At 40.0% G+C, this 11,622-nt stretch overlaps 1 protein-coding gene across 1 annotated transcript in view; it reads left to right on the forward strand.

Annotated features, from left to right (window-relative positions):
- fars2 (phenylalanyl-tRNA synthetase 2, mitochondrial) overlaps positions 1-10,137 on the forward strand; it is a 99,499-nt gene extending 89,362 nt beyond the window's left edge. The window contains exon 11 of the mRNA XM_079361900.1: positions 9,408-10,137. Coding sequence (XP_079218026.1) covers positions 9,408-9,546 — 139 coding nt within the window. The 3' untranslated portion in view covers positions 9,547-10,137. The remainder of the gene's footprint in view (positions 1-9,407) is intronic.
- Positions 10,138-11,622: the final 1,485 nt, after the last annotated feature.

Consider the following 11,622-nt stretch of genomic DNA (forward strand, 5'->3'; position numbering starts at 1 on the left):
TCGTTTGTGTTTCATGCTGTTAGGACACGGTGTAAAACACTGCTGCCTTCGATTGGGGACACACCAGAAACAGGAGTTTAAAAAAAAGACATATCGGCTTACATTTTGGTAATTTTGATTATACAGAGATTCATACTAGTCAAGTCTTGACATTTACATTCGGCAATAATGGGTATCCTGACATTTACATGTCACTGATTTAGAAATCTGGGGAAGTCCACCAGGCAGGTAATGGATGTGAAATTGAATAAAGCCAAATTAAGACTGATTTCATTCAATCTTCTGTCAATAAACTTCACATTTGTTATGTGGCAATAGTTATTATTTAGTAGAATGTCATTAGTAATGTTGTGAATTACATGATCGGCCAAGCGCTCACACCATATCTCTGTTATAATGTCAGATTTCAAAATAAAACACTTGAGCTGAACCTCGTCAGAGGTCACAATCCTCCAGATGCGTCTGACTCAGTCTGAGAGAAATCTCTATCCTTCAGCTGACACACAGTCACGTAACATCTCTCACACATGCGCGTCTGTATTCAGCACATGTGGTTCCTCATGATTCACGTCGTCTGTTCGTGTCTTTCTCATAAAGTGATTGATGGATCGAGAAAAAACCTGCTAAAAAGACATCAGGAGGAGGGGGACTGTGTGTGTCTGTGAGTCATGGTAAACACTCGTCATGTCTCCTGGTGCTGCAACAGATGGACAGTAGGCGACACACACACATGCACACTGTATATATACAGTATATAGACACACACACTCAACAGCAAAAAGACACACAGACAGTTTGATCAGCGTGAAGACCACATTTCGGAAAGCAAAGAAGGAAAGGATGATGTTGGCAGGAAGTAAAACAATAGAAAAATGTAGGGAGTGAAAATAGGGGGAAAGAATCAAGGGATTAAAAAGTGAAACAGACTGAAGATAGAAATGGAGAGTACCTTAAAGGCAAAAAAAGAGACGAAGAGTCAATAGTGAAGAAGGACAAATTAAAGAAAAAGTTCAAGTCAATCTTTGGACCAATCAGAGTTCAAACTGAGGAATAATTAATGAGCTCTGTCAGACTCCTCTGCTCGTTGAAACATTGATGAAGTGATCAGAATACAGTTTGTGTGAGTGTGCATTTGTGTGTGTGTTTGTGTCTATTATTACCTCCTCTGACAGACAGGCTTCTCTACTACAGTGACAGTCCTGTTAATAATTTACAATCCTCTTCCATCCCTTTTTACCTCCTTACACCTCCTCTCTCCTTTATCCCTCCAGCCTTCTTCGCTGTATGTTGGCAGAGATGTCCTAAATATGTCATTCACGGTTAGCCCCGCCCTAACTCCTCCCCCTCTTTCTGGTCTCTTTGACTCTATATAGGACCATAATATACGAAATGAACATCCCGTCATGCTGAAGAGAACTTCAACCTACAGGCTTTTGGGAGCAGCCTCAATTAGATCATGGACATTTTTCAACACCGGAGGTTGCCATTTGTTCTTAATGAGCGGTCGTCCGATAATCAGGGTCACCTCATATCTGGGCTGTCAGCATCTTTAAGTTTGTTTGGATTTTAGCATCCCTGTGGACAAAGTATGTAGTGTGTGGTCCCATTTAAAGCACCGGTGATATGGATCTGGTAATTCAGAAAAGTCTGCATCTGTGTCAGGCCGATGTTTCGAGTTTAACTTTGAAAACGGGGACAAATTGAGCTGGATTACATGATCCTGGATGAAGGGGTCATTCATGTGTTTTACAGAAGCAGATGTCAGAGTACCGGTCCAAGCTCTAACTAACCATCCTGAGTTGAGACCTCCAACCTGTCCAGACTGTGTCCTCAGACCTCAGTCTGGAGGTGCTGCAGAGATCAGACAAACCCTTCCCTGAGGGAGCATCAAACTGGCCGCCTCCTCCCGATAAACGCCAGATTGTGGACCGAATTCTGGTGGAGTTTGCAAACTGGAGCCAGAGCTCCTGCACAGCCAGCTAACAGCTACAGAGCGGCTCTGACTAATTTATGCAGATGTATTAATAGATCACAGGCTGCTCTCACAGGCCGCGCGCCTTCTCTCTTCACAAAAAAAAGGCAAATAAACAACTAAGGGAGAGAGGAGTTGTGTTCGCTCTCCAGATTCAAAGGCCGGCTTCAGATGGAGGCAGTCGTTTTTCATATCGCCCTTCCGGATTTGTTTGATTTTGTTTGCAATTTCTTATTTATGTATTTATTTCTTTTCCAACTGACTTTCCGATCAGAAGAAAAATATAACAGCAGACATCTTCAAATACTGTCCCAATCCCCGTGAAATGAACAGAGCATCATCAGGACATACAGTAATACCATCAGTGATTTAATAAGCCATATAAAAGAATACATCGACACAAACGAGTTAGACTCCAGTCATCCGTGTGAGAAGAAAATTGCACAAGTTTGCATTCGTTTGAACTGCCATGTTTTTTTACTGTAATTGGACCTAAAAGTAGAGAGAAGAGCCATCCTCCCGGTTTGACTGGAAAGAAATGTTTCAGAAAGTCTATGAAGCACTTTTAACACATTGGTTTTATTCTGTGTCTTTGTTCTGTCATAAGTCTGTGTTGTCTTAGATCCAAACGTCACTGTTGTCCATGTAACAAACCTGACTGATCGAAGAATATTAGAAATGTGGGTTGCTTTTGGGTCCTGAGGCGAGACCAGTTGAGAACCACTGATGTAATGGAAAACTAAGTGCTGGGTATGAGGCATTCTGGGAAATGCTGGCAGTCTACTGCGTGGGCATAAAAGTTGAGATGTGAAAAAGTTTCAGGTTAGATGATTTTAAATCTCATTCTATGATTCAGTCAAAATGTCAACTATTTTGTCTCCATCAGCTTTTCACAGAAGATGTCCTTTGTATTTTTACAAACACAGATAACTGATGAATCATTCATATTCATGATACAAAAAAGAACATTTATTCCCAAAATGGAATAAATATTATAGATGTTGTACTTTGTAGTTGTTATGTTTTGTTTTTGTTGTGTTTGCGTTCTCCGTCGGTGGTTGAAACTCCTCTTCCTTCCTGCCCTCTGATTGTCCTCCCGTCCTCCGTCTGACTGTCTGTCCCAATTAGGGAGGATCTGAATGGTGGGATTAACGAGAAGAGAGAGCCTACAACACACACACACACACACACACACACACACTCACGCTTACACTTCATGGCCACTTAATAGAATACTAATTGATTTGGTCTCTTTTTGGCTCACTGAGGGGGATGGACTGAGGAAGAAAGGAAGTGAAAAAGAAGTAGGGAAGATTGATGGGATTATCTGTTTTTTTTTCAGCTCCATTCAGGTAAACCGGAGCAGGAATAATCTGTTTATTTAATCTGAAAAGAAAGCAGAATATATGATTGAAGAAGAAAAAGGGAGGAATGGATCCAGTAGTAATAGTAACTCTAATCCAGAGCAATCTCCCTTCTGTTTTCTTCACTGAACGCTTTTGAATTTCTCTTTTATTTCCATTAATGTCCCGCTGCCATGTTTTTTTTTCTTTCCCTTCAAAGCTGCACAGTTTTTATTAGTTAGAAATATCCAGTTTCTCTTTGGAGCAGTTTTAAAGTTCAATTCATGCTGGAAATGGAGGGAAAAATGTAAATATATAAAAGAATACTGCTTCAGTGTGTTGTGGTGAATCTCTGTGGGTTCACCACGACCACTCACAGGGGTGTCTACTGCTGCCCCGATTTTTTTCCTTTTTTTGATGTTTGTTTTTATATGTGGCACAAATTAGGTGTTGGCTGAAGACCACGCAGAAACATCAAGTCCTTCTTAACAACAGGAACGCGACTAATCAAGACAGCATCTCCACAAGATGGAAGTTGTGGGAGGAGCTGATCTATGTCTCTATGAATGAGCTTGTTTGTGTTGTTGTGGTTGCGATGTTTAAAAGGTTAGTTTTTATCCAGCACAGTATTCATGTACCACTCAACAGCCTGAACAAAGTAACCTATCAAGATGGTTAGACCGGCAGCTCCTGTGTTCTGTATGTGAGTGATGTCTATTTGTGGTTAAGAAATCATCTTCCTCTTTTACAAAAAGCTTTATCTCCTGGGATCCTAATGCTAACTATATTCTGGATTGATTGTTTTTGTGGACATTGGTTGTCTTCTTTGTGGTTCAAATAGCTAAAAGCATATGAAACTGGACCACTGACATCCTCTATCACACCTGAAAACTATCGAAAATTCTTCAGCTCCCTCATGAACATTTTGAAACTCTCCTTGCTCTCTTGTGGACGGGCCCAGTGTTTTCTTTTTCTTATACAAGGAGTAAAAGAACTACAAAGCTCTTGGCCACATTTTTTTCTCAAAACTGCAATTTATAGAAAAATAAACTCACCTGACTCAGTGTTCAAGGTTTCTATTTATAAGATTCAGTTTCACCTTTGGAAGAACAACCTGAGCCTGTTGGTGGGAAACACAGCAACGTTTTGCCATTTAGCCCAAAATATCCTTAACAAGAGGGTAGCCCGAACCATAACCTTTTATTTGGCGTTCCAACAATACGTCATAGTAAGTGAACAAAAGTGTGAAAAGAAAGAAGATATCTGAGTTGAAATTCACAATATGGGTTTCATATATTAGTCCAACTCTTCAAATGATCTGACATGCATTTTCTAGCCTCCAAGGTTTTCTGTATCTGTTCCCAGGCATCCATAGGGATTTAAAACAAAAACAAGATACAGGAACCATGGAAGAAGAAAAGAGTTGGATTTGTGTTTAAAAGAGATGGAGAAACCTCAAGGGGGTTCGGTTCTCCTCAAGTCAGAAAAAGAAGATGAAAAGTGTTGATGATATAAAGCAAAACAGGAAAAAAGCAAGAGATGATGAAGATCAAAAGTAGAATGCGGGGATCGGAGGAAGGATAGTGAAATACAAACGAGGTATCCCTCCCTTCCCTCCTCACGGTTTTACAGAATCAGATTTCCCGGTTTCCCCCTCTTCGTGTGAAGGCAGCACGGTGTTTTCAAGGGCGTTGGCAGCTGCTGGAGTTTCCCCTCTTCTTCATCTCCCTCTGTTAATCGATCTTCCTCTTTCTCTCTGCCTCACTCTCTCCATCTCGTACGCACTTTTTCTCTCCATCTGAATGAAACCCAACACTCCTCAACATCTCACCCCCCCCCCCCCCCACACACACACACACACACACACACACACTTACTCTCTCTCTCTCGCTCGCCCGCCCCCTCTCTCTGAGTGAAACGTTACTCTCCCATCCCTTCATCTCTCCTCCGTCTCTTACCCCATCCCACCATCTGGTTGAGTCTGACATCAAATCGATCATGTTTTTTAGACGTCCTTTTTTCTTTCTTTTTTTTTTCATGTTTTGGCTGTGAAGCTGTCAGCCATGTTTTTTTGTCCTCCTCTGAACCCACCAGAGCTTCCTGCTCTCTTTTTTCTCCTTCTCCTTACTGTTGTCTTACTGCATGTTTGTCATTGCTAATATAGATTTTAAATAAAATTAAAAAAAATTAAAAATTATTATATTTTTTCAATATAATCATCATATGAAGTTAACTTTAACACAGATTTCCCTTAACCTTTGTAGTTTAATCGGCCAATCAGCAGGCTTTAATTTAAAGTTTATTTAATGTGGACATAAAAATGACCTGATGCAATGACTTGAGTGTTTTAGCACATGTGCTAATTCCCCACACTTGTCCACAGGCTTGGGTTAAGACCTGCACAATTAATTGAATTTAAATAGCTATCTCGATTTTGGCCTTCCCACGATGAAATAAATATGATTGGCAGCAATTATTTAGTTTTTAAATTAGCTCACCTCTTTAAATCACCTGAGGCCTAATAGCATGTAGCCTCTGTACACTATATTCTCCTAACTACTATTACTGTTTGTTCAAACAACTTTTACCTGCTCAACTTTCTTCCCTTTTGAATTCTTCTCCCCACACACACACACAAAGACACACACACACACACACACACACACACACACACACACACACACACACACACACACACACACACACACACACAAGACACACACACGCACACAGACAAACACAGCCTGCAACTCTCACCCATCCGGATACCTCATCAGGAACTTCGACTGGGAGACTCTGAGGAACTTCTGTAGCCCAAGCTAAAATCCAACATGGCTGCTCCATGCATCAGAAGTAAAGTATTAGCTGAAAACTACACTGTTTATCAGCATTATAAGAATTACACCAATAGTATTTGAAGTTTCTATCTGTGGGCGTGACTTCTGATGCTGCTGGGAATCTTATCCCAGCGGCACATACAGTCATATTACAGCAGCTTCCAGAAGCAGTCCAACTTCCTTTTGTTACAGTTTTTGACACAACATTTGGTGTGTCCATGGCAACGATTAACATGTTGTATCTGTCATGGCCACCACCACAAAAGACACCTCATGAAACGGATCTTCATAAGGATCTATGTGCCGTGTCGTGACGAATTTCCTTCTGAAAAGGAATAAAACCAATCAAAAGATAAAAGGCAGAATATAATGTTGGATGGATTTGATTAGATAGCTTCAACAAAGCTTTTTAATTGGTCTAATACTCGTATAATGTTTTGTTGATTTTTTTCACTTTAAGCTTCATTATAAAGAAATGTTAAATACAATGTATATTATAGTACATTTCTGATAATAGATAGATGTTTTTATTTGATATTCACTTCTGACATACTTCTGCTTCAGAATGGATGTCGTGTAATATATGTATAGTAAGTAAAATGCTACTATATTACTATATGTATAGTGTTTATGTGTAACGTTTGGTGGAGTTACTGGGCAGATCTATATCATGTTTGGCCAGTTGTTAGGGAACCAATACCAGGACATATTTTCAGTCTGAGTCCAGCCCTGGCAGTTGTTGAGTAGAAGAAAAATACATGAAGTTTTCTATCTAAAGTTATAAATAGAAAGACATGATTAATAATTATGATCTCAATATTGGTTAGGAAAAAAAAATTGTGATTACCATTTTGACCTTGCAGGCCTAAATTATTCCACAGATAAGTAGAAAATTAAATGTGTAACAATTTAGAGACTAATAATTTTAACTTTATTAAGTAACAATACACAAACAAAAAGAAATGCAATAGATGACATAGCCAGTATGAACTGTAAGCACAACAAAAGAAGGTAGTTCATATGAATCACACATTTGCTGCAAATGCAGATGTTGGATAAAATGCAGATGTGATATCAGATCATTTACTGGAATTATTTTGTGTGTGATTTTTCAAGCAAAATTTAAAACAAGCGTGAAACATTATTAAGATATAATGTGCATTTACAACTAATGATCTTTTCTTGTATTTCACTTTAGTGTTGCCTAGTAACCGTCCAACCATCCACTCTGTGATGAACTCTTTTATCCAAGCAGCTGTAATAAAAACCTGCCGGTCTCCCTCTGTGTGTGATTCCTTTGAAGTATTTAAAGACACACCGGTGGTTAAACTTGGATGTGTCTCAGTTTGAATTCAATTGGTGCAGCAAGCTATTCTTAGAATTTGAATTTCTTTGGATGAATATCACAAATGAAAGCTGCTTGAAGGTTTTATCATGCTACTGTGGCAGAGGTGTGTCACCTACTTCATAAAAACTCTGACACATGTTGGAGCTGCTGCAGTGCTTATTCAGGCTGTTAGGATACGTTTTTAGGCTAAAGTGCTGCAATTGAGCCGGAAATCGAATATCTCTTGTGAGTCATGACCCAAAAAAAACAGGAAACACGCATATAAACTCTCTCTCTCTCTCTCTCGCTCTCGCTCTCTCTCTCTCTCTCTCTTGCTCTCTCTCCCTCCCTGTCTGCTTCTCTCCATCTCTCGCTGTGATCAGAAAAAAACTGACCTAACTGGCCCAAGGACACTTTCAAACTTGCTCAAACAAAGTTCCCGTGTGACAGTGGTAGCATCCGTGTCATAACTGGAAGGTCTGATGTTCAATCCCCGGCTCCTGCAGCCATATGGCGACGTGTCTTTAGGCAGGACAAGATGTTTCTCCTGCTTCGTCTTTTGTTTGTGAATGGATGGTTTAGTTGATATTGTTGGACACAGCAGCCTCCTCCATCAGTGTGTGAATGGGTGTGAATAGTATCAGTGTCAGCGGATGTGTAAAAGCGCTTTGAGTAGTTTTTTGACTAGAAAAGCACTTTAAGTCCACACGCTGTAAAAAAAATAAATAAATAAATAAAAAAATCCATGTAAAGAAGAGTATCTATATAATGGGAGCTGGAGCTTAACTGCTCCTCTTTCAGCTCTTTTCATAAAACACTTCATCTTCATCACTCACCTTCTGTCGTCTTTCCATTATTCCTCCATCCATCCTTCCTCAACCTGTTTGAACCTGTGTGTGTGTGTGTGTGTGTGTGTGTGTGTGTGTGTGTGTGTTGTGTGTGTGTGTGTGTGTGTGTGTGTGTGTGTGTGTTTGTGTGTGTTTGTGTTTGTTTATGTATGACAGAATTTTTCATTTATTCTTCATGCATAATGTAACGTGCATATTTATGGCACGATTTCCTGTTTACTTTGCAGCATGTATTTGTAGGTGTGTGTGTGTGTGTGTGTGTGTGTTACAGGTTGTATTGTATCAACCCCGCCCTCCTCCAGCTATGTGGGCTGGATAATAGGGACATCAATTATTCAACAACGACACAGTCTATCACATGAAATACCATTCACTCTGTGTGTGTGTGTGTTTACACAGAAGTAAGAATTGTATCTCTCTCTCTCTCTCTCTCTCTCTCTCTCTCTCTCTCTCTCTCTCTCTGACATTTCCACCAAAAACACTGATGTTTAATTATTAACGAGCTTCCAAAGGGCGAGAGAGGTAGAGATTGAATGAAAGGGTGAGAGAGTGAGTGAGAGAGAGGAGGGGTTGTATTGTGTTGTATTTAATTATTGTGTGTTTGTGTTTTATTGCTCCTTATGTCACGTCAACTGATGGAGGAGGTGTAGGGTTTAAGAAGAGGAGAAAAAGAAGTGTAGGTCATGAGGAGATAAGAGGAGACAAGGGAAGGAAAAAGGGAGAGGGAGGAGGAGCAGAGGAAGATGAGGAGTTTTAGAAGAGAAACTCGGCAAAGAGAGTAGAGGAAATGGAGAAAGGAGAGGAAAGAGGGGAGACAAAAAAGTGGGTGTGAGAGAGAAAGGAAAAGGAGGAGGAGATGTGGAGGGTCCTTGCATGTGTGAAAAGGGCATGCAAGGTCCTAAAGGAGGAAAAATGAACAAGAAGAGTTAGAGGGGGAGAGACGAGGAAACAAGAGGAAAAAGCAGGAAAGGAAGACGTCACATGAGAGGGAAGGTGTTTCTTTTGACGAATGCTATAAGATGGGAAAATATGAAAGAGATACTAACTCCCTCTCTCTCTCTCTCTCTCTGTCTCACACAGGACCAGGAGGCGGAGTCAGTGTTACCGCATCATCTACCGCCACATGGAGCGGACTCTTTCCCAGCAAGAGGTCCGACTCGTCCATGAGCAAATCGAACGCTCCGCCGAGACCGAGCTGGGCGTGCAGGGCAGATACTGACACACTCACACACACAAATCCATGAACCTTCTCTACTCGTTTGTTTTTCCTTGTCAGGCTCATGCATCCATTCATTTAATGCATTTCGCTCTCTCAGGTTTACGAGTAATATGAACGTATTTATCTCGTATCTCCAGAGTGTCAGGAGGACAAACAAACATAGAAATAGCCTAAACTTACCATGTTGTGATCTGGCCTTTGACCGTGTGCAGAGTCCTGTTTTGAGAACAGCAAACCCAGAGTGTGTCTTCACTCTCTGCTTAGGAATTTACATGGGGTATATTAGATTTTTGATGTATTGACATGCAGACTGTTGAATATTATGAAGTTAAATCTGAAATTAAAAGTCCGTTTTCGAGCACAAATTGTTGCCCTGAAGCTACAGAGAAAGAGAGAGAGGACAAATACTTCATAATCGCTTCAACATGAATAAACACTGAAGACACAAAAAACATGAACTCTCGGAACAGTAAAGTTTTCTTTGTTATTTTAAGCAGAAAGTATTTGTTGCTCTACTTGAAGCTTTAGTTTTATGTTTTAGTTTTTTCAAGGTTTGAATCTTTAGTTTGGACATTAAATATGTTTCTAACATTTTTCACACTGTGTGTTTTTATCGTTTTCAACCAAAGAATCAACACTGTTTCCAATTATTTCAGACTATGAAATGCAGATGAAATGAGTGGAAACCAATTGTTTTTGTTTTTTACACTTATTCTACTGCAGTATCTGCACCTTCACCTCATAGAACTAAGTCTCAGACCGACGGTGACAAGGTCCGATTCAACGCTTCAACGTGTGTGTGATGTTAATATGATTATTTTACTTCTCCTGATCGAGTCAGGTTCTTCCCGATGTGGAATCATAAATTCACACATTTGGAACTCTAAGTTGGGCGACCTCAGACGGAATAACCACAATAGCCAATGAAATCAAAGAAACCGAAAGAGTATCACCAACCAGATGTCGCTTTATTCAATAACTCACTTCCAGCTCTCCCAGTAGAGTATCAGCTGCAACTTTACCATCCACTCAGCCAGGATTATTTATCAGTGCATTCTTTTTCTAGTTTTTTCCCGCTCCAAAACAGAACGCATGCCAGGAGAGCCAGCTGACGAGGCTGATTGTCCTCCATGTTTGTTTTTCTTCTGAGCTCTTGTTTGATCACTTGAGTTTCTGTGAGATCTCCTTTCTTCAGAATCACCACACTGTGAAATCTTTACAACAACGAGCAGGTGTGTGGGCTCACGGTCCGGCTAAATCCTCAAGTATTCATCAGGTGATGATTTTGTTCAAGTTGGTCGACACTGTCCTAATGTCCGCAGTCTCCCACAATTTTAAATCTGTTAAGATTTGAAAACTGTGTAGCATGAAACCACCAACACTCAGCCTGGTGTTTACTCTCCCAACTGAAAAAAACATAAATACCAAACGTACTAAAACAAAGTAAAAGTGAAATGACCTCTCATTGGGCTTCATGTAATATCCTGTATGCACATTTATGCATCTTATTGCTCAAAAAGTTTCCACCATCAAATCTCTCCCCACAGATTTTCAGAGTCAGAGTTTGACTTGTTGCACTCACGGTAAAAACAGCATCTTAATCTGTTCTGTCTCTGGCAGTATCTTAGGCTGATATTCACAGCGAAGCCAGCATCAAAAGTTTGGCTGTTTTTTATTGAATCTGGCAGATATGATTAGTTTTGAGGGTTGTGATATTTTGGGAGACTTTTTGTATCATTTAAACATTTTCTGTCAATAAATACTCCATCAGTTTATGTTATATTTTATTTATTTTTTATTTTTGCTGCTCCTGTGTTTAAACTGTTCTTATTCTGTTCTTGCTTTTTGACAAAAACTTTTATTTTGAAAAAATAGACCAAGACAGCGACAGCAGCTGCTTAACTGCAGCGGATAACTCTCTTTGTAAAAAGTAGTCTTGTTAGTCAGGAGGTGCTCTTAGAATCAGGCTCGTCTCATAGTCAGGCATTACAATAATCAGAGGATGAGCTGGTAACTCTTACTGTCCATTTTAATAGTTTTTATAATCGTTCTTTTCCTCCTCACATGTTACACCCT

Source organism: Symphodus melops (assembly GCF_947650265.1).
Source record: "Symphodus melops genome assembly, chromosome: 14".
Lineage (NCBI taxonomy): Eukaryota > Metazoa > Chordata > Actinopteri > Labriformes > Labridae > Symphodus > Symphodus melops.